Genomic DNA, 24,007 nt, shown 5'->3' on the forward strand with positions numbered 1-24,007 from the left:
GGAATAGAGATAGATGAAGATAAACAAAGGAAAATATATAGATTAATACACGAGAATATAAGTATGAGAGAGGTGGAGGTAAATTATGTGTTTAACGAGATGGCACATTACACCGAAGGTTGAGTATAAGATATGTGGGGAAAATACAGTAGAGTGCTGGAGGGGATGTGGAAAGATAGGCACGTCATATCATATATGGTGGGAGTGCCCGAAGATCCAAGGTTTCTGGGAGATAATTGTCCAACTAATTGAGAATATCTCTGGGATAAAGATAGGACTGGACCCAGAAGTGTCTACTACATAGTACAGAGCTATCAGTAAATAAATACAAGGACTCGGGTATCTGGTGCTACCTGAATGCGGCTAAGAGTCTGATACCTAAGTTCTGGCATAGACCAGAGGTGCCCAAGATAGAGGATTGGGTGGAGAGAACGAATCAGATATGTAGGATGGAGAAATTGTATTATATGCAAGAAGACAAGATGGGGTTGTTCTCTAAGAAGTGCAGAAAATGGGAAGAATTTATGGTGAAATATATGAAGAAGTAGTGTGAGAAAGATGGAAGGATTTATATATTCTATATCCTCATTGGGAAAAGAGGTAATAGAACAATGCAGAGTGGGTGGGTTTACATGGGGGGAGGGGGGTTTTATTTAGGGAGGAGGAGAAATTAGATAGAGGGGGGAGGTAAATGGGAATAAAGATAGTAAGAAATGTTATTAATGATATGGAAATGGTTTTTGTATGAGAATAATGATGAAATATGTATTATATATGGAAAATAAATAAAAATTTAAATTAAAAAAAAAAAAGAACAATTCTCCCAGGGTACCTTGCTCTGTGGTCTGCTGGCTGTGCCGGGTGGAGGGATATGTCTGTAGTGTCTCAGACCCAAGTCACTGAGTGCAGTCTCAGGAGATGGGAGGCAGCGGTGTGGGATCTCTGCAACTTGTCTCCAGTAAACATTTCATCTTCCACTGATTACTGAATACAATATTATGAGTTCTGACCCTTTATTATATGATTTTATTGTACATTATGTAGTCCTCACTCTTACATTATCTCACTTGTAAATGGCGCCATTTTGAAATTTGGAAAGTATCTGACCACACCAATGCTTGCCAGGGCAGAGGAAACATCCAGGGTCTAATAGACCCCAGATCTCTCCATAAAGAGTACCTGTCACTGTCTATTGCTGTCACAAAGGATGTTTACATTCCTAGTGTCAGCAATAAAGTGATTCAAAATTAAAGAAATAGGTTAAAAATTAGGAAACAAAATGTAAAGTGCCCGTCCCACCGTTCTTGTGTGCAAAGGCAAAGCCAGCCATCAGTCCTGCATTGGTACGTATACAGAGATTGTCCCACACTTGAGGTATTGCCGCAATCATCAGAGGCAGAGAAATAATTCCAGCACCAGACCTCCTCTGTAACTCCAAACTGGTAACCTGGAAAGGCTTTTAAAGCGGCGTCTTTGATATGTTTTATGCTTCTAAGTAATTTCACAGCAAAAAATACTGATTTTTACTTCAAAAAAGGCCTGGCCTTCAAATAGACAATCATGACCCTTACACTTTATACTCTGTGTTATACATTACATCCTCCTGACCCCTGCACTATATACTCCATGTTGTACATTACATCCTCCTGACCCCTGCACTATATACTCTATGTTGTACATTACATACTCCTGACCCCTGCACTATATACTCTATGTTGTACATTACATACTCCTGACCCCTGCATTATATACTCTATGTTGTACATTACATACTCCTGACCCCTGCACTATATACTCTATGTTGTACATTACACACTCCTGACCCCTGCACTATATACTCTATGTTGTACATTACATACTCCTGACCCCTGCATTATATACTCTATGTTGTACATTACATACTCCTGACCCCTGCACTATATACTCCATGTTGTACATTACATCCTCCTGACCCCTGCATTATATACTCTATGTTGTACATTACATACTCCTGACCCCTGCACTATATACTTTATATTGTACATTACATACTCCTGACCCCTGCACTATATACTCTATATTGTACATTATATACTCCTGACCCCTGCACTATATACTCCATGTTGTACATTCCATAGTCCTGACTTCTGCTCTCCCCCTCCCCCCACTGATATATATACACATAATATGGATTCTCTTTTGTTCCCCCCATTTCCTCCCAGCTGGACATTTTATATCGGATGATGTGATTGGAGCACAGACTTTTACATGGTGATAATAATGTGATAACATCCTCCAACTTTGGACCCTTAAACAGAAAGTGATAATGAGGGAGGAGTCAATACCCCAATGATGGTGGTCTTCAGGATCAGTCCAGTCTTCATCTTGGTTGTTCTCCCCCCATCCTCACTCTCTGACCTCTGGTGGGGCTCAGCCCCGCTGTTCTTCATGACTAAATCATGGACTAAATAAGGAAGTGCAGTACTTCTTGTGTTGGGAAGATGGCGATGAGTGATAGAGGGGGTGGGGACCCTCGTCCTATAATCCCCTCATCACTGTCCCTCCTATAAAAGACAGTTCTGGTTGTTTCCTCACTCTCTGACTAAGGTCCATGAATAAAGAAATGACCTGGTAGGAGATCAGAGGAGCCATTTCCTAGTTCCCTTGAGGGTGGAATTGTAAGCTCCTCAGAGACCAAGCTGCCTGATGTGGGCGGAGTCCTGGTTTGGGGGAACCAATCAGCTCCTGTCTAGTAATCCTCTGTCTTTGTATTTTAGTCCATGGCCGGGAGATGAGGAAAACCTCTGAGGATTGTCTCACTTTGTCTCCAGACTGGAAAGTAGAAGATGAGGACATCACACAGTATAGTCCAGGAGAAAACCCGGCTCCCTCCAATGTCCATCCGGCACCACCCAGTGTAGATGGACCATCGGATTCCTCGTATCCTGAGGAACCTCAGACTGTGCGGGACCGGGCCGGCCTTCCAACAGGGAAGAGGTTCTCCTGTACTGAGTGCGGGAAATGTTTCCGTTATAAATCCAATCTTAATAGGCATAAAAGTTGTCACACAGGTGAGAAGCCGTATTCCTGTGCTGAGTGCGGGAAATGTTTTGTATTAAAATCACATCTTGTCACACATCAAAGGCTGCACACAGGAGAAAAAATATATTCCTGTCATGAGTGCGGGAAATGTTTTTCACAGAAGCCCAATCTTTACACACATCAGAGATCTCACACGGGGGAAAAGCCATATTCCTGTCCTGAGTGTGGGAAATGTTTTTCACAAAAATCCAGTCTTTACAGACATCAGAGATCTCACACGGGGGAGAAGCCGTATTCCTGTCCTCAGTGCTGGAAATGCTTTTCATGCAAGTCCATTCTTTCCAGACATCAGAGATCTCACACGGGTGAAAAGCCATTTTCCTGTCCTGAGTGTGGGAAATGTTTTACACAGAAGTCTAATCTTTATGTACATCAGAGATCTCACACAGGGGAGAAGCCGTATTCCTGTCCTGAGTGTGGGAAATGTTTTTCAGACAAGTCTAGTCTTTACAAACATCAGAGATCTCACATGGGGGATAAGCCGTATTCCTGTCCTGAGTGCGGGAAATGTTTTTTAGTGAAGTCTCATCTTTACAGCCATCAGAAATTTCACACGGGGGAGAAGCCATATTCCTGTCCTGAGTGCGGGAAATGTTTTTCAGAGAAGTGCAGTCTTTCCAAACATCAGAGATCTCACATGGGGGAGAAGCCACTTTCCTGTTCTCAGTGTGGGAAATGTTTTTCACAGAAGTCTGTTCTGTACACACATCAGAGATCTCACATGGGGGAGACGCCGTATTCCTATCCTGAGTTTGGGAAATGTTTTTCAAGGAGCTTCAATCTTTCCAGGCATAAGAAATCTCACATGGAGGAGAAGCCACTTTCCTGTCCCGAGTGAGGGAAATGTTCCTCACTGAAGTCCTGTCTTCCTGTACATCAGGGGTCCCACACAACCCTGGAGGTGTATTAGTGCCTTGAGTGCGGGAAATGTCTTCTAGATGAATGTTGCTGGACATCCCAGCTCTCATGTGGGGAAGAAGCACACCCTGATATACACCTCAGATATACTCCATGGCTGATCTTCATCATGGAAGAAACAGTTCATAAGGAGATCAGAGGCCCCCAAAGACATGGATGAAGTGTGGGACCGGGTTGGCCATTGATGGCAGGAGAAGAATAACAATGGAGTCCTGCCCTGTGATTGGCTGAGTCTATAAATTGTTGAATGAATGAGCCATCATTCACCCAGACGTGACCAGTTTGGTCCATACTTAAAGGAGAAGTTCCCCTTTTCGGGCAGAATTTCCCTCCCATAATACACAGAAGCGTTCTCTGATGCCGTCTCTGGCCCGGCCGTCCCGATGGGCTTTCCTCTCCCCTCACCCACAGGACCATCACTTGTCTGTCAGTTTATTGGATCGTTGGAACGGATTTTCAGATTGCATCATTTCCTGTCCATGATATCTCACCATTCACTTACTGTAGGCCACTTCCCAGAAGCCTTCACTTCCTTGTTGCATCACAGAAGGGGGTGTGACAGGGCGTGTTCACTGCTCGGGACCACACCTCCCTCATTATAATACCTTCCTATACAATCTGATTGGACAATCTCCTCTAGATCTCCCCCCAGCTATGTAGTACAAGGGCAGACAAAGTCCAGGGTATGGAATGTGTGACAATTTATATTGGGAACTTGTGAGGCCTGGAGGCTGCAAATGCATTAAGATGTACCGAGGGTTCCGGGGAGAGCGCAGATTAGGAACGTTTGTAACCGTTTTAGGATCACCCAAAAGAGGACAGAGAGGCAAGTGAGGGGATATGAAGTTGCTGGAATATTTATCAGAGTTCCTGGTGCAGAGTGTGTGACCCATCAAGAGGCTGATAGACGGAGGTCTGGATTTAGGAGGACTCCATGGGAGTGAATGGTGAGAAGTTTGAGAACAGAGCAATGCTTCTAAGTCAGCCCATAAGGAGCCATGTATTGTGGTGTAAAGGGGGTTAGTGGGGTAATCTGGGCACCAAGAAATATTTAGTAACATTTGGAACACCCAAACCTCCTTGTTCCTTATGTATATACATAGTATGTCTTGGGATTCGTGGCCCTTTGTCTGCTCAGTTGAATCACAAGACCTGATTTTAAAAAAGATTTCAGAGTATAGGAGGAGATAGGGATCGGTGGAGGTGGGGATGGGGAAGAGTACAGGACAAGTAAAGGAGTTTTGGTAAAAAGGCCAATTTTCCATCAGTGATCCTCCCTATCCAGGAGAGGTGAAGATGAGTCCAGGACAGAAGTAGGACTCTCAAGTATTTGAAAGTGGGGATGTAGTTGGCCTCATGAAGTGTGTTGTACGAGCGAGGGAGATGAATGCCCAAATAATCCAGGTAGGAGGTGGGCCAAGGAAACTATCATTCTGTTTTATAGAGGAAAGGGAAATGTATGGAGTACAGAGAACAGGACTGGCAGGGAGGTGTTGGGTTGGACCAAAGTAAGTGAAAGATCATCGGCAAACAATCTGACTTTACCCAGTTCAGGACCGACCACCACACTTATACTGCGGCAGGGCAGTCCCTCTGTTCCAGATCACATACAGTACATGTACACGTGTGAGCCCACCGCCCTGACTGTGCTGTCATTCAGTACAACACAAGCCGATTATCAGGTCCAGGTCAATGATTTCTGGCCTGTACCTATTGATCACCTGGACCTGCTGATCACCTGGACCTGCTGATCACCTGTACAGAATCAGAGATCATTCTGTGTCCATATTTATAAACACAGGAACTGGAAAGGTACACTAGTGAAGAGGAGCACAAATAATACAAAGTATTCCCACAAGCGGCTAAAAAAGGTGATCAATAATCAATAAACCAACTTAACAGTGAATTCAACTAAAACAACGCTGCCCACACCTAAACATACTCATATAAATGTGCAAAAATGTCAATAAATAGAAATACAGCGCCGAGCTTTCCTTAACCGCTTTAAGTCCGCCCTATAATAGAAATACTGCCACAGGGCGGAGTCCCTGCACAAAATCATGTGTATATGTATATATATGTATGTGATTCGCGCTCCCGCAGTTACCAGGGGGGCACATGTGCACACACCAACCTGCCATTGCCGTTATTCAGTTCCTGACCGATCAATCATCATGTTCAGGCCAGTGATGTTCAGCCTGGATCTGGTGATCGATCCCAGCTCTATCAGAGATCTTCCTGTAGATGTGTTTCCATTACACAGGTACAGGAAATTATGAAATCTCTCTCTGAGCGCATTCCATCCCAGAGAGAAAAGAAAGCAGATCCATGTGAGTAAAAGCACTACACACACACAGTAATATCACATTTAGGACATGTGTGTTGCCTTCACAGGCTAATGGAATTATAGTTACTTATATGGACATGTAGTGTACCACGGCCATTTAGTGGCAAACATGAATGGCAGTTCTCCTCTGGATATGTAAATTCTCAGACAGGAAATGACTTTTGGTTTAGGAAGTTCTTCAGCCATTTTAGATTGCCATTCACTGGGGATGCAGCGTGCTTGCTTCTCTCCCAAGGGGCTGGAGACATCATCACCTGTAAGTGCCTTTCCTCTGTGTCATCTGTCATTTATGTTACACTAGTTATTCTATGTATACTGATATGCTGTCATTGTATTGTGTTTCAGTTTCACCTATAAAATAAAGTTGGATTCTTTGGTAGACAACACAAGCAGTGGGCTTCTGTTTGCTGGAGATTCTGACGAGGGTTTAGCTGTCCGTTTAGAGCCACACATAGTCAGTGTTTTGAGAACGGAACAGTGAAAAGGTGCAGCGCAACAAGCCTGGAGATAGGAGTCACTGCACAGACAGAATGAGTCTAAGATCAGGAAGACAGTATAAGGCTGAAGATCAGTCACTCGGGACACATCAAGGCAGGGAGAGCATGCCAAGTGTCCAGCAAGATGATGTACGCTCACACTCGTCTAGATCAGCAAGGTCCAGTCAGATTTCATCAGCAAGTGCCCTTTTAGCCAGAGCTCGCGCCAAAGCAGAGGCAACTTGTGTTCAGCTAGAATTCGCTGAGAAAGAGGCCACCATTATGAAGGAAATTGCTGAGAAAGAAGCCGCCGCTGCAGCAGCAGAGGCCGCCATTATAAAGGAAAGGGCTGAGAAAGAAGCCGCTGCTGCAGCAGCAGAGGCTGCCATTATAAAGGAAAGGGCTGAGAAAGAAGCCGCCGCTGCAGCAGCAGAGGCCGCCATTATAAAGGGCTGAGAAAGAAGCCGCCGCTGCAGCAGCAGAGGCCGCCATTATAAAGGGCTGAGAAAGAAGCCGCCGCTGCAGCAGCAGAGGCCGCCATTATAAAGGGCTGAGAAAGAAGCCGCCGCTGCAGCAGCAGAGGCCGCCATTATAAAGGGCTGAGAAAGAAGCCGCCGCTGCAGCAGCAGAGGCTGCCATTATAAAGGAAAGGGCTGAGTAAGAAGCCGCCGCTGCAGCAGCAGAGGCTGCCATTATAAAGGAAAGGGCTGAGAAAGAAGCCGCCGCTGCAGCAGCAGAGGCTGCCATTATAAAGGAAAGGGCTGAGTAAGAAGCCGCCGCTGCAGCAGCAGAGGCTGCCATTATAAAGGAAAGGGCTGAGAAAGAAGCCGCCGCTGCAGCAGCAGAGGCTGCCATTATGAAGGAAAGACCAGAGAAAGAAAAAGAAAAATCAGAACAAGAAGCAAAGTTGCATATTCTTCAGCGTCAGTGTGCAGCCGCCGCCGCAGCTTATGCCGAAATGGAACGGTCTGGAAGTGGGTCTATCCACAAAGGCCCATATGTGCCTGAGAAACCCCTCTCCTCAGTAGAATGCACAAGGGAGTATGTCCAAGAACATTCAAGCAGCAAGGCAACAAAACAGTTCCCCAATCCAGAATCAGCTGAATCTAAACCAAGACCAGCAGAACCCCTGAGTGTACGAAAACAAACCGATGAGGCCAGCAGTACCAGAGCGATTAAAAATGAATCCTTAGTACATCAATCCAAACACCAGAGTACACAAGATGTCACTAAATATCTTATCCGTAAAGAAATGGTTAATTCCGGCTTTCTCAAGTTTGATGACTGCCCTGAGAATTACTGGGCATGGAAGTCTTCTTTTCTGTATGCAGTCAAAGACTTAGGCTTATCAGCAGCCGAGATGCTGGATCTGATGATAAAATGGCTTGGGACGGAGTCAGCAGAACATGCAAGAAGGATGTGCAGGGTACATATATTTAACCCTCCAGCAGGACTTGATATGGCCTGGCAAAGGCTAGAGGAAAGATATGGATCACCAGAGGCAATTGAAGGTGCTCTAATGAAAAGACTTGAGTCTTTCCCCAAGCTAAACAGCAAAGACAACTTGAAACTGCAAGAGCTGGGTGATATTCTTTGGGAAGTCCAGTGTGCCAAAGAAGAAGGCTATCTAAGAGGACTTGCACATTTAGATACCGCCAGTTGTACTAAGCCAATAGTGGAGAAACTACCTCACAACCTGCAAGAAAAATGGGTGAGTGTTGGAGCCAAATACAAAGAAGAACATGATGTCCCCTTCCCCCCTTTCTTTGTGTTTTCTAGATTTGTACAGCAGCAAGCAAGGATCCGGTGTGATCCCAGCTTTTCCTTCATCACCAGCAGTCAACTGTCAAAGGCAGAAAAGCCACTTCTATCCTACAATAGGACTTCAGTGATCGCCCACAAGACAACGGTTCCCTCTGAGGACCCAGGCTGTCCATGCAGCTACAAGGTAAACGCCTTTGAAGGTCCTGACAGACTTTGCCCACTTCATAAAAAGCCCCATCCTCTGAGCAAGTGCAAAGGGTTCAAAAGTAAACCCATCAAGGAAAGGATAGCCTTTCTTAGACAAAACAGCATCTGCTTCAAGTGTTGTGGATCCACTAAGCATCTAGCAAAAGACTGCAAAATACAAGTGGATTGCTCAGAATGTGGCAGTAACAGACACATCACAGCATTACACCCTGATACATTGCATCAACCACTAGAGGTCGCTGAAGAGCAGAAAGATGAGGGCAGGGAGCAAAAGGATAATTCATCTACCCCAGTAATGTCCAAATGCACTGAAATCTGTGGCGACAGTACAAGTCCACGCTCATGTGCCAAGATCTGCCTAGCAACAGTGTACCCCACAGGGAAAAAGGAGAAGGTAGTTAAGATGTATGTAGTTCTGGATGAACAGAGTAACAGGTCACTGGCAAGGTCAGACTTTTTTGATGCCTTCAACATTACATCAAGTGCTATCCCATACACCCTAAAGACATGTGCAGGAATGATAGAAACTTCAGGAAGAAGAGCTACTGACTTTACTATTGAGTCTCTTGACAAGAGAGTCCGTCTCTCACTTCCCATTTTGATAGAGTGTGATATGATACCGGATGATAAAACAGAGATCCCTTCACCAGAAGTAGCTCGTCATCATCCTCATCTCAATTCAATATCTCACCTTATTCCAGCTATCCAGACAGATGCCTCTATTCTTCTACTTCTTGGGAGAGACATTCTACAAGTACATAAGGTACGCCAACAAATTAATGGGCCCTTTAATGCCCCCTATGCCCAAAGACTTGACCTAGGGTGGGTCATAGTAGGAGAAGTTTGTCTAGGAGCAGTACATCAGCCTGACAGTGTCAATACGTCAAAGACATCTGTGCTACTGAATGGACGCACATCCCTTCTAAGTCCATGCCAAAACAGCTTTGTTGTGAAAGAAACCCTTAACATCCCAAAACCATACTGTGACTTTCCTTCTAGTTACAATAGAGACATTAGTAGTGGCATGGAGTCTGACACTTTAGGGAACTCAGTATTCCAGAGAACAAAAGATGACGACAAACAAGCAATGTCTATAGATGATCGAGCTTTTCTCCATATCATGGATAAAGAGACTTTCCAAGATGAAAACAACAATTGGGTAGCTCCCTTACCCTTTCGCACACCAAGGTGTTACTTACCCAGTAACAGAGAGCAGGCCTTGAAGCGCCTGAACACACTATGTAAAACCTTGCAAAGAAAACCTGAAGTGAAAAAAGACTTTACAGAATTCATCAAAAGGATGCTTGATAATAATCATGCTGAAGTAGCACCGTCACTGGATGAAGGTAAAGAACACTGGTATCTGCCAATGTTTGGCGTTTACCATCCACACAAGCCGGACCAAATAAGAGTTGTGTTCGATTCCAGTGCTCAACATGGAGGTGTTTCATTGAATGATGTACTCCTGAGTGGCCCAGATCTAAATAACACACTTCTGGGTGTCCTCTTACGCTTCAGGAAAGAGCCTATTGCTTTCACAGGTGATGTGCAACAGATGTTTTATTGTTTCCTAGTGAGAGAGGACCATCGTGACTACCTGCGTTTCCTGTGGTACAAGGATAATGACATAGCTAAAGAGGTGACAGAGTACAGAATGAGAGTACATGTTTTTGGTAACAGCCCGTCTCCTGCTGTTGCCATATACTGCATGCGCAAAGCTGCCCAGAAAGGTGCAGAATGTTATGGTCAAGATGCCAAACACTTTGTGATGAGACATTTCTATGTAGACGATGGACTTGCTTCAGCTAACACACCTGAAGGAGCAGTCGACATTCTCAACAAAGCAAAACAGATGCTGGCGGAGTCTAATCTGCGACTACATAAGATTGCCTCTAACAGCAAACAAGTCATGGAAGCTTTCACCGCAGAAGATAGAGCTAAAGATCTCAAAGACCTGTGCCTGGGAACAGACACCCTTCCTTTACAGAAGAGTTTAGGCCTAAGCTGGGATCTAGATAAAGACTGCTTTGTGTTTCAGGTTTCTTTAGCAGAAAAGCCATTCACAAGAAGAGGGATCCTATCCACTGTGAACAGTCTTTATGATCCTCTCGGGTTTGTAGCACCAGTCACCATAAAAGGTAAGGCCTTAGTTCGTGAACTGTCAAGTGGAGAAAGTGAGTGGGATGCCTTACTTCCACAAGAGAGACTCCATGAGTGGGTACGATGGACAGAGTCTTTACAAGCTTTACAATGTCTTCAAATATCCAGATGTTATGTTCCTGTTTCATTGTCACAGGCCTGCAAGAGAGAACTGTACATCTTTTCAGATGCCTCTGTTATAGCGATAGGTGCAGTCGCTTACTTGAAGGTAAGTGATGCAGGAAATGTCTGTCATGTTGGATTCGTAATGGGAAAATCCAAACTGAGCCCTAGGCCGGCACATACAATTCCACGCCTAGAGTTATGTGCAGCTGTACTAGCGGTTGAACTGTATGAGCTAGTGAGAGACGAGATAGACCTGAGCCTAGATGCTGTGAAATTCTTTACAGACAGTAAAACAGTTTTAGGCTATATCTGCAACACTACAAAGAGATTCTTCTTGTATGTCTCCAATCGGGTGAATAGGATCAGACAAACAACCTGTCCAGAGCAGTGGTTCTACGTACCCTCAGAACAAAATCCTGCAGATTATGCTACCAGACCTACACAGATAGCTTGCCGTCAGAACTCTATATGGTTCTCAGGTCCACCTTTTCTGTATCAGACAGCTGTAGATAATCCTGATGACAACAATGTTTATCCTTTAGTGGATCCTGAAGCTGATCCTAAAATTAGGTCAGAAGTAGTAAACTTCAGTACTAAAGCCTTTGACACCAGACTACGGCCGCATTGTTTCGAACGATTTTCCAACTGGAAGAGACTAAGCAGGGTTATAGCAAAATTAATTCATGTTGCCAAAAGCTTCCAAAAGAAAACTAATGATGATCAACCCGGAAGCTGGGGAGTTTTCCATGAAAGAGTCAGTTTAGAAGAACTTTCACAGGCCAAAACAGTAATAATTTCTTCTGTACAACATGCATGTTTCAGACAAGAATATGACTGTATTGAACAACAAAGGACACTTCCAAAACAGAGCCGTCTTACAAAACTGAGTCCCTTTGTAGATCAAGATGGACTATTGAGAGTAGGTGGCCGTTTATCCTTTGCCACGCTGCCAGATGAGGAGAAGCATCCTGTCATCATTCCTCATGATCACCACATTGCTACATTGATCGTAAGATATTATCACAACCAGATAGTTCACCAAGGGCGCCACATAACAAAAGGTGCAATCAGAGCTGCAGGTTTCTGGATTCTTGGTGGAAAACGTCTAGTGTCTGCAATCATTCACAAATGTGTCGTGTGCCGTAAGCTCAGAGGGAGATTGGAAAGCCAAAAGATGGCAGAGTTGCCTAAAGATAGAGTCAATCCTGAACCTCCCTTCACTAGTGTGGGTGTTGATGTGTTTGGCCCCTGGGCAGTTGTAACACGACGAACTAGAGGAGGCAGTGCTGCCAGTAAACGCTGGGCTGTTCTTTTCACATGTCTTTCTACAAGAGCAGTGCATATAGAATTGGTTGAGTCCATGTCGGCATCCAGTTTCATTAACGCTCTAAGAAGATTATTTTCTGTTCGTGGTCCAGCTAAGTTGATTCGCTCTGATAGAGGTACTAATTTTGTAGGAGAATGCAAAGAGCTGCATATATGCTCAAATGATGCAGAACTTCTAGACTATCTTCAAGGCAAAGGATGCACATGGATCTTTAACACTCCACACTCATCTCACATGGGGGGTGCTTGGGAGAGATTAATAGGTGTAGCTAGACGCATTTTAGATGCAATGTTACTCCAAGCTAAACCTACTCGTTTGACTCATGAGACTTTGAGTACTTTCATGGCAGAAGTTATGGCTATCATTAATGCAAGACCTTTGGTACCACTATCTACAGATCCTGATAATCCTACAGTTCTTACGCCTGCCATGCTCTTGACCCAAAAGGTAGACTCTTTATCGGCCCCTTGTGGGGACTTTAGTACAACAGAACTTCATGTAAAGCAATGGAAACAAGTCCAATGCCTGGCTGATACGTTTTGGAAGAGATGGAGGAGAGAATACCTGTGTACCTTACAAAGTCGCAAGAAATGGACTGAGACCAGTCCCAACGTCAAAGATGGAAATGTTGTTTTATTGAAAGATTGTCAAGAAAGCAGAAACGATTGGCCTGTGGGAATTGTCACAAATACATTGCCAAGTAAAGATGGTAATGTCAGAAAGGTTGAAGTCAAAGTGACAAAACAAGGGACTGCTAAAGTGTATACTAGACCAGTTTCAGATGTCATTGTTCTCCTTTGAATAGCATTTCTGTTGTGTAGTTGGCACAATACATAGCAGAGAGCTCCTCACTGATAGCGTTCAGGCGAGACATTCGCCATTGAGTTAAATTCCATCCTGTGGATTACAATTGGGGTTGGAGATAGTTTGGCCTTGGGCGGCTACTCCAATCCGAAGATGGGTTTATGGACTAATGTATTTCTTCATGTGTGCTATCAGCTTGAAGTACCATAGCCAAAAGACCCTGATATGTTGTGGACTCATGTTTTATGTTACCAATCTAGGCCGGAATGTATTTTCTTATGTGTTTTCCCTGTACAGTAGATATGTATGGGTAGTGATATAATATATAATATCAGGCAGGGAGTGTGTTGCCTTCACAGGCTAATGGAATTATAGTTACTTATATGGGACATGTAGTGTACCACGGCCATCTAGTGGCAAACATGTATGGCAGTTCTCTGGATATGTAAACTCTCAGACAGGAAATGACTTTTGGTTTAGGAAGTTCTTCAGCCATTTTAGATTGCCATTCACTGGGGATGCAGCGTGCCTGCTTCTCTCCCAAGGGGCTTGAGACATCATTACCTGTAAGTGCCTTTCTGCTGTGTCATCTGTCATTGATGCTACACTAGTTATTCTATGTATACTGATATGTTACACTAGTTATTCTATGTATACTGATATGCTGTCATTGTATTGTGTTTCAGTTTCACCTATAAAATAAAGTTGGATTCTTTGGTAGACAACACAAGCAGTGGGCTTCTGTTTGCTGGAGATTCTGACAAGGGTTTAGCTGTCCGTTTAGAGCCACACATAGTCAGTGTTTTGAGAACGGAACATGTCTGATTTTGGAGGTCTCTGTTTTATTATGTATTCCTTTGTTTTTATTATCTTGTGTTCTGTGTCTTTAAGACTTTTCTATCTGTAGTTAAATATCTTTTTTAAACATTTGGTTGCATAAGAGTTAGGTTTATTGTTTCTTACTTTTTTTTAGTTATTTTGGCACTTCCCTGATATCTCTGAAAGGTAGATACAATGCAGGAATGGGTGTTAGGGGACGTGTCTCGGGGCTGCAGTTCCTCTGAACTCCACATGATGGTGATCTCATTTCTACTACCCAGACAGGACTTCTCTATGGAATACGGACAGGAAGTGATGTCAGGAACAGACAGGAAGTGATGTCAGGTATAGACAAGAAGTCATATGGAATATAAACAGGCTGTGCCTTGTGTGTGGAAGTAGCAGCAGAGGAGGTAATAAGATGTTATGTTCTATTTACACTCAGTAACCTCCATCATGTCCGTCCTCTTCCTCCATAGTTATGTCCATCCTCTTCCTCCATAGTCAGTGTGACGTCTTTTATCTCCAGCAGATGATGATACACACATGATGATACACATCAATATTTAGAAGGACACAAGGACCTCTACAGGGACGTCATGATGGACAATCAGCCGCCCCTCACATCACCGGGTAAGAGGAGACTTTATTGTAAAGGAGAGAGCAGTACGGAGGATCCACCTAGATCCCCCATCATCTGATAAACACATAGAAACAATGGATTCAGTCAGTGTGTGTGTTTCCTACAGATGGATCCAGTCATGGGAACCCACCAGAGAGATGTCCCCGTCCTCTGTATTCCCGGGATTCCACACAGGAAGGTCACACCATCCCTCACCATCATCAGGTAGATGAGGAACAATCACTGATGGTATCATTAGGATCTGTACATTATCTGCATTGTTACCATTGATGTCATTTTTATTATATATTCAGAGTGGAAACCTGAGAGATCCTAAAGTTGAGGTTAAAGAAGAGATAAAAGAGGAGGAGGATGGGGATGGGGGGATGGAGGAGTCAGAGCTTCTAGAAGAACACAAAGATCTGTACCAGGACACCATGGTGGAGTCATCCAGCTACAGGAACCCACCAGAGAGATGTCCCCGTCCTCTGTATTCCCGGGATTCCACACAGGAAGGTCACACCATCCCTCACCATCATCAGGTAGATGATGACAATTATTGGTAGTTGTGATTTATACACAGCATGTTTGTTACAATGAATGTTTTATTATATCTTTCAGAGTGGAATCCTCGGGGATGATAATATTGATGTTAAAGAAGAGTATAAAGAGGAGGATGAGGAGTATGGAGTGATGGAGGAGTTTTCAGAAGGACACAAGGATATGATGGAGCCACCTAATACCAGGAACCCCCCAGAGAGATGTCCCCGTCCTCTGTATTCCTGGGATTCCACGCAGGAAGGTCACACCATCCCTCACTATTGCAAGGTTGGTGTGATGGAGCATCTAGAACATGGATTCATAGAGACTATGTGTGGAGTTTTTTATGTGACCTTACATTTTACAGATGATATTTTCTCTCATTTCCTTGATTTAGAGTGGAGATCCAATCGATATAGAATTTGAGGTGAAAGCAGAAGAAGAAGAGGCGTATGTGAGGGATGATCAGCAGTCTATGGAGGAGGATGGAATAACGGGGACATTTATAGAGGAGGACACTCCTACAGAGATCAGCACAGGTGGGTCATGAACACTAAATCCATTCCTCCACCCATACTGCTCACTGATTGGTCCAGAGTAGGGCGGGGACTGGGTGATATCAGCCTGTAATCCCCTGGTCACTTTCCTGAGCTGTGTTCCCCGTCCTGTATTCCTGGATTTCTCTCGGATAATCTTCCTTCTCTGTGCTGCAGACACAATTTATGTCTCTAGACTGGATTTATGGAGGTTCTGGGGTTCAGCTGGCAGCAAAATGATCATTGTTACTCTAAGCATTGCATAATGTAGGCACCCAGGACATGTGACTGGGGTCTCCTGCCTTGTGCCTGACTCTTCCAGGGGACCTTCTCTGTTATCTGCTGGCTGTGCCGGGTGGAGGGATATGTCTGTAGTGTCTCAGACCCAAGTCACTGAGTGCAGTCTCAGGAGATGGGAGGCAGCGGTGTGGGACCTACATAGTTACATAGTTAGTCTGGCTGAAAAAAGACAGTCCATCTAGTTGTACCATTAATAATAAAAGTTATAATCCGACACCCACAGCTGATCCACCAGAAGGCAAAAACCCAGCAAAGCACGATCCGATCTCCTCCTGCAGGGGAAACAATCCCTTCCTGACCCCCCGAGAGGCAATCGGATATTCCCTGGATCAACTTTCCCTATAAATGTTATATCCAGTTATATTCTGTGTATCCAAGAAAGAATCCAGGACTTTCCTACAGCAATCCCCCCCTTATGTATTATACATGGAGATCATATCCCCCCTTATGTATTATACATGGAGATCATATCCCCCCTTATGTATTATACATGGAGATCATATCCCCCCCTTATGTATTATACATGGAGATCATATCCCCCCTTATGTATTATACATGGAGATCATATCCCCCTTATGTATTATACATGGAGATCATATCCCCCTTATGTATTGTACATGGAGATCATATCCCCCCTTATGTATTATACATGGAGATCATATCCCCCCTTATGTATTATACATGGAGATCATATCCCCCCTTATGTATTATACATGGAGATCATATCCCCCCCTTCTGTATTATACATGAAGATCATATCCCCCCTTATGTATTATACATGGAGATCATATCCCCCCTTATGTATTATACATGGAGATCATATCCCCCTTATGTATTATACATGGTGATCATATCCCCCTTATGTATTATACATGGAGATCATATCCCCCCTTATGTATTATACATGGAGATCATATCCCCCTTATGTATTATACATGGAGCTCATATCCCCCCTTATGTATTATACATGGAGCTCATATCCCCCTTATGTATTATACATGGAGATCATATCCCCCCTTATGTATTATACATGGAGATCATATCCCCCCTTATGTATTATACATGGAGATCATATCCCCCCTTATGTATTATACATGGAGATCATATCCCCCCCTTATGTATTATACATGGAGATCATATCCCCCTTATGTATTATACATGGAGATCATATCCCCCCTTATGTATTATACATGGAGATCATATCCCCCCCTTATGTATTATACATGGAGATCATATCCCCCCCTTATGTATTATACATGGTGATCATATCCCCCCCTTATGTATTATACATGGAGATCATATCCTCCCTTATGTATTATACATGGAGATCATATCCCCCCTTATGTATTATACATGGAGATCATATCCCCCCTTATGTATTATACATGGAGATCATATCCCCCCCCTTATGTATTATACATGGAGATCATATCCCCCCTTATGTATTATACATGGAGATCATATCCCCCTTATGTATTATACATGGAGATTATATCCCCCCCTTATGTAATATACATGAAGATCATACACCCCCCTTATGTATTATACATGGTGATCATATCCCCCCCCTTATGTAATATACATGAAGATCATACACCCCCCTTATGTATTATACATGGTGATCATATCCCCCCCTTATGTAATATACATGAAGATCATACACCCCCCTTATGTATTATACATGGTGATCATATCCCCCTTATGTATTATACATGGAGATCATATCCCCCTTATGTATTATATATGGAGATCATATCCCCCTTATGTATTATACATGGTGATCATATCCCCCTTATGTATTATACATGGAGATCATATCCCCCTTATGTATTATACATGGAGATCATATCCCCCCTTATGGATTATACATGGAGATCATATCCCCCCTTATGGATTATACATGGAGATCATACACCCCCCTTATGTATTATACATGGTGATCATATCCCCCCCCTTATGTAATATACATGAAGATCATACACCCCCCTTATGTATTATACATGGTGATCATATCCCCCCCCTTATGTAATATACATGAAGATCATACACCCCCCTTATGTATTATACATGGTGATCATATCCCCCTTATGTATTATACATGGAGATCATATCCCCCTTATGTATTATACATGGAGATCATATCCCCCCTTATGTATTATACATGGAGATCATATCCCCCCTTATGTATTATACATGGAGATCATATCCCCCCTTATGGATTATACATGGAGATCATATCCCCCCTTATGGATTATACATGGAGATCATATCCCCCCTTATGTATTATACATGGAGATCCTATCCCCCTTATGTATTATACATGGAGATCATATCCCCCCTTATGTATTATACATGGAGATCCTATCCCCCCTTATGTATTATACATGGTGATCATATCCCCCCCTTATGTATTATACATGGTGATCATATCCCCCCTTATGGATTATACATGGAGATCATATCCCCCCTTATATATTATACATGGAGATCATATCCCCCCTTATGTATTATACATGGAGATCCTATCCCCCTTATGTATTATACATGGAGATCATATCCCCCCTTATGTATTATACATGGAGATCCTATCCCCCCTTATGTATTATACATGGTGATCATATCCCCCTTATGTATTATACATGGAGATCATATCCCCCCCTTATGTATTATACATGGAGATCATATCCCCCCTTATGTATTATACATGGTGATCATATCCCCCTTATGTATTATACATGGAGATCATAACCCCCCTTATGTATTATACATGGAGATCATAACCCCCCTTATGTATTATACATGGAGATCATATCCCCCCTTATGTATTATACATGGAGATCATATCCCCCCTTATGTATTATATATGGAGATCATATCCCCCCTTATGTATTATATATGCAGATCATATCCCCCCTTATGTATTATACATGGTGATCATATCCCCCTTATGTATTATACATGGAGATCATATCCCCCTTATGTATTATACATGGAGATCATATCCCCCCTTATGTATTATACATGGAGATCATATCCCCCCCTTATGTATTATACATGGAGATCATATCCCCTCTTATGTATTATACATGGAGATCATATCCCCCCTTATGTATTATACATGGAGATCATATCCCCCCTTATGTATTATACATGGAGATCATATCCCCCCTTATGTATTATACATGGAGATCATATCCCCCCTTATGTATTATACATGGAGATCATATCCCCCCTTATGTATTATACATGGAGATCATATCCCCCCCTTATGTATTATACATGGAGATCATATCCCCCCTTACGTATTATACATGGAGATCATATCCCCCTTAATCTCCTCTTCTCAGTAGAGAATACATTCAGTTCCTCTAATCTTTCCTCATAGCTGATCTCCTCCATGCCTCGTATCAGTTTGGTTGCCCTTCTCTGTACTTTCTCCAGTTCCCCAATGTTCTTTTTGTGAATTGGAGCCCAAAACTGAACTGCATATTCCAGATGAGGTCTTACTAATGATTTGTATCGGGGGGAGGGGGGGGGGTGATATCTCTCTCTGGAGTCTATACCTCTCCTAATACAAGAGAGGATTTTGCTCGCTTTAGAACCCACAACTTTGCATTGCTGCCATTATTAAGCTTGTGATCTACTAGAACCCCCAGATCCTTCTCCACCTTTGACCTCCCCAGATCTTTCTCCCCCATTGACCCCCCAGATCCTTTTCAACCATTGACCCCTCCAGATCATTCTCCACCATTGACCCCTCCAGATCATTCTCCACCATTGACCCACCCAAATCTTTCTCTACCATTGACCCCCCCAGATCCTTCTCCACCATTGTCCCTCCAAATCCTTCTCCACCATTGTCCTTCAGATCCTTCTCCACAATTTCCCCACAGATCCTTCTTCACCATTACCCCTAGATCCTTCACCATTGACCCCCCAGATCCTTCTCCACCATTGACCCCCCCCCCCAGATCCTTCACCATTGACCCCCCTGTTGTACCCCCCTAGTATGTATGATGCATATTCTTAGCCCCCAAGTGCAGAACCTTACATGTATCACCATTAGCCCTCATTGGCCCCATAGCCCCCCAATTACACAGAGCATTGAGGTCGGCTTGTAAGTTGGAGACATCCTGTAAGGACGTTATTCCCCGGCACAGCTTGGTGTCATCTGCAAAGACTGGAATGGGATTTATAATCTCACACCCCATATTGTTTATATATATATTAATAAGTAAGGGTCCCAACACTGAACCCTGGGGTACCCCACTAATAACACTGAACCCTGGGGTACCCCACTAATAACACTGAACTTGGGGTACCCCACTAATAACACTGAACCTTGGGGTACACCACTAATAACACTGAACCTTGGGGTACCCCACTAATAACACTGAACCTTGGGGTACACCACTAATAACACTGAACTTGGGGTACCCCACTAATAACACTGAACCTTGGGGTACACCACTAATAACACTGAACTTGGGGTACCCCACTAATAACACTGAACCTTGGGGTACACCACTAATAACACTGAACCTTGGGGTACACCACTAATAACACTGAGCCTTGGGGTACACCACTAATAACACTGAACCTTGGGGTACCCCACTAATAACACTGAACCTTGGGGTACCCCACTAATAACACTGAACTTTTGGGTACCCCACTAATAACACTGAACCTTGGGGTACCCCACTAATAACACTGAACCCTGGGGTACCCCACTAATAACACTGACCCTTGGGGTACCCCACTAATAACACTGAACCCTGGGGTACCCCACTAATAACACTGACCCTTGGGGTACCCCACTAATAACACTGAACCTTGGGGAACCCCACTAATAACACTGAGCCTTGGGGTACCCCACTAATAACACTGAGCCTTGGGGTACATCACTGATGACACTGAACCCTGGGGTACACCACTGACACCCCCAGACCATTCAGAGTATGAATCATTAACCACTACTCTCTGAATACGATCTTTTAGCCAGTTTTCTATCCATTTACATTCAGATTTTTCCAGCCCATAGACTTTACCTTACACATTAGCCGTGTGTGGGGAACTGTGTCCAAGTATACCACGTCCACCGCCACCCCTCTGTCCAAGTATACCACGTCCACCGCCACCCCTCTGTCCAAGTATACCACGTCCACCGCCACCCCTCTGTCCAAGTATACCACGTCCACCGCCACCCCTCTGTCCAAGTATACCACGTCCACCGCCACCCCTCTGTTCAAGTATACCACGTCCACCGCCACCCCTCTGTCCAAGTATACCACGTCCACCGCCACCCCTCTGTTCAAGTATACCACGTCCACCGTCACCCCTCTGTCCAAGTATACCAGGTCCACCGCCACCCCTATGTCCAAGTATACCACGTCCTCTGCCACCCCTCTGTCCAAGTATACCACGTCCTCTGCCACCCCTCTGTCCAAGTATACCACGTCCACCACCACCCCTCTGTCCAAGTATGCCACGTCCACTGCCACCCACCTGCCGGGAGCCGGTGATGGACACCCACTGCCACGATCGGCGGGTAGGGTAGGGCGGGGACATGCGCGCCCCCTACCTGTTTTGCACAGCGACATTAAAAGACAGCACTGTGCGTACAGGTGCCGCCCTGCTGCAGTAAAAACACTGCGGCGGGTCGGCAAGCAGTTAAACCACAAATGTCCCATATTGTAGCTTACCAATCATTGGGTGTGGCGGCTGCATTCCTTTTCTTTGGCTTTTTTCCCTGTTTTCACCTGGTGATCTGGCCAGTAACACACCTTCTGTATTAGAGTGCCCCCACTGTGGAGACAGCAGCATGGTCAGTCCGGGGGGAGGGGAGTGTTAGATGTACTAGCAGATTTAAAAACAGTAACTAATTGAAGCCAAACTCCAGCTCACACTTCATAATCAGTTTCATCAAACAGGTTTTTCTTTTTGGGATAAACATTTTACATGAATAAATAAAAGCTGATCATTGTAAGCCCCCTGTCAGTGGTAAATGGTCTTTATAAAACAACAGATTTACTGGCTAGATCACCAGATGAATATAGAAGAAAACTAATACTGTATAGTCCTAACGTTTGTATCCTTTATGATAAGTTGGACATTACATAGGTCTTAATTATTTTACACCATTTCCTCCCAGCTGGATATTTTATATCGGATGATGTGATTGGAGCACAGAGTTTTACATGGTGATAACGTCCTCCAACTTTGGACCCTTAAACAGAAAGTGATAATGAGGGAGGAGTCAATACCCCAATGATGGTGGTCTTCAGGATCAGTCCAGTCTTCATCTTGGTTGTTCTCCCCCCATCCTCACTCTCTGACCTCTGGTGGGGCTCAGCCCCGCTGTTCTTCGTGACTAAATCATGGACTAAATAAGGAAGTGCAGTACTTCTTGTGTTGGGAAGATGGCGATGAGTGATAGAGGGGGTGGGGACCCTCGTCCTATAATCCCCTCATCACTGTCCCTCCTATAAAAGACAGTTCTGGTTGTTTCCTCACTCTCTGACTAAGGTCCATGAATAAAGAAATGACCTGGTAGGAGATCAGAGGAGCCATTTCCTAGTTCCCTTGAGGGAGGAATTGTAAGCTCCTCAGAGACCAAGCTGCCTGATGTGGGCGGAGTCCTGGTTTGGGGAACCAATCAGCTCCTGTCTAGTAATCCTCTTTGTCTTTGTATTTTAGTCCATGGCCGGGAGATGAGGAAAACCTTCGAGGATTGTCCTGAGGAACCTCAGACTGTGCGGGACCAGGCCGGCCTTCCAACAGGGAAGAGCTTCTGCTGTCCTGAGTGTGGGAAAGGTTTCTGTTCTAAATACAAACTTAATGTGCATAAAAGATCTCACACGGGGGAGAAGCCGTATTCCTGTCCTGAGTGCGGGAAATGTTTTTCACAGAAGTCCGGTCTTTACACACATCAGAGATCTCACACGGGGGAGAAGCCGTATTCCTGTCCTGAGTGCGGAAAATGTTTTTCACAGAAGTCCCATCTTTACACACATCAGATATCTCACACAGGAGAGAAACCGTATTCCTGTCCGAAGTGTGGAAAATGTTTTTCACAGAAGTCTGATCTTTACAGACATCAGAGATCTCACACAGGGGAGATGCCATATTTCTGTCCTGAGTGTGGGAAATGTTTTTCATGGAAGTCCACTCTTTCCAAACATCAGAGATGTCACACAGGGGAGAAGCCATATTGTCCAGAGTGTGGAAAATGTTTTTCAGACAAGTTCAGTCTTCACAAACATCAGAGATCTCACACAGGGGAGAAGCCGTATTCCTGTCCAGAGTGCGGAAAATGTTTTTCAAATAAGTCAATTCTTTACACACATCAAAGATCTCACACAGGTGAGAAGCCGTATTCCTGTCCAGAGTGTGGGAAATGTTTTTCACACAATTCCAGTCTTCACACACATCAGAGATCTCACACAGGGGAGAAGCCGTATTCCTGTCCAGAGTGTGGGAAATGTTTTTCAGACAAGTCCAATCTTCAGACACATCAGAGATCTCACACGGGGGAGAAGCCTTATGTCTGTCCTGAGTGCGGGAAATGTTTTTCACAGAAGCCCCATCTTTCCAAACATCAGAGATCTCATGCAGGAGTGAAGCCACTTTCCTGTCCTGAGTGAGGGAAATGTTCCTCAATGAAGTCCTGTCTTCCTGTACATCAGGGATCCCACACAGCCCTGGAGGTGTATTAGTGCCTTGAGTGCGGGAAATGTCTTCTAGATGAATGTTGCTGGACATCCCAGCTCTCATGTGGGGAAGAAGCACACCCTGATATACACCTCAGATATACTCCATGGCTGATCTTCATCATGGAAGAAACAGTTCATAAGGAGATCAGAGGTCCCCAAAGACATGGATGAAGTGTGGGACCGGGTTGGCCATTGATAGCAGGAGAGGAATACAACTGGAGTCCTGCCCCGTGATTGGCTGAGTACATTTTGTGGTGGGAGATTTCACAAACACTTGGAGGTCTTGTCA

At 44.2% G+C, this 24,007-nt stretch overlaps 1 protein-coding gene across 1 annotated transcript in view; it reads left to right on the plus strand.

Moving 5' to 3' along the window:
- Positions 1 to 2,760: 2,760 nt before the first annotated feature.
- The window catches only part of LOC149445493 (uncharacterized), a 48,140-nt gene continuing 26,893 nt past the window's right edge, over positions 2,761 to 24,007 (plus strand). Inside the window, exons 1-2 of the mRNA XM_089653785.1 lie at positions 2,761 to 3,674; positions 22,820 to 23,643. Coding sequence (XP_089509911.1) covers positions 2,771 to 3,674; positions 22,820 to 23,643 — 1,728 coding nt within the window. The 5' untranslated portion in view covers positions 2,761 to 2,770. The remainder of the gene's footprint in view (positions 3,675 to 22,819; positions 23,644 to 24,007) is intronic.

The sequence above is a fragment of the Staurois parvus genome, unplaced genomic scaffold, assembly GCF_062004578.1.
Source record: "Staurois parvus isolate SC_StPar_1 unplaced genomic scaffold, SC_StPar_1.0 ptg000720l, whole genome shotgun sequence".
Taxonomy (NCBI): domain Eukaryota; kingdom Metazoa; phylum Chordata; class Amphibia; order Anura; family Ranidae; genus Staurois; species Staurois parvus.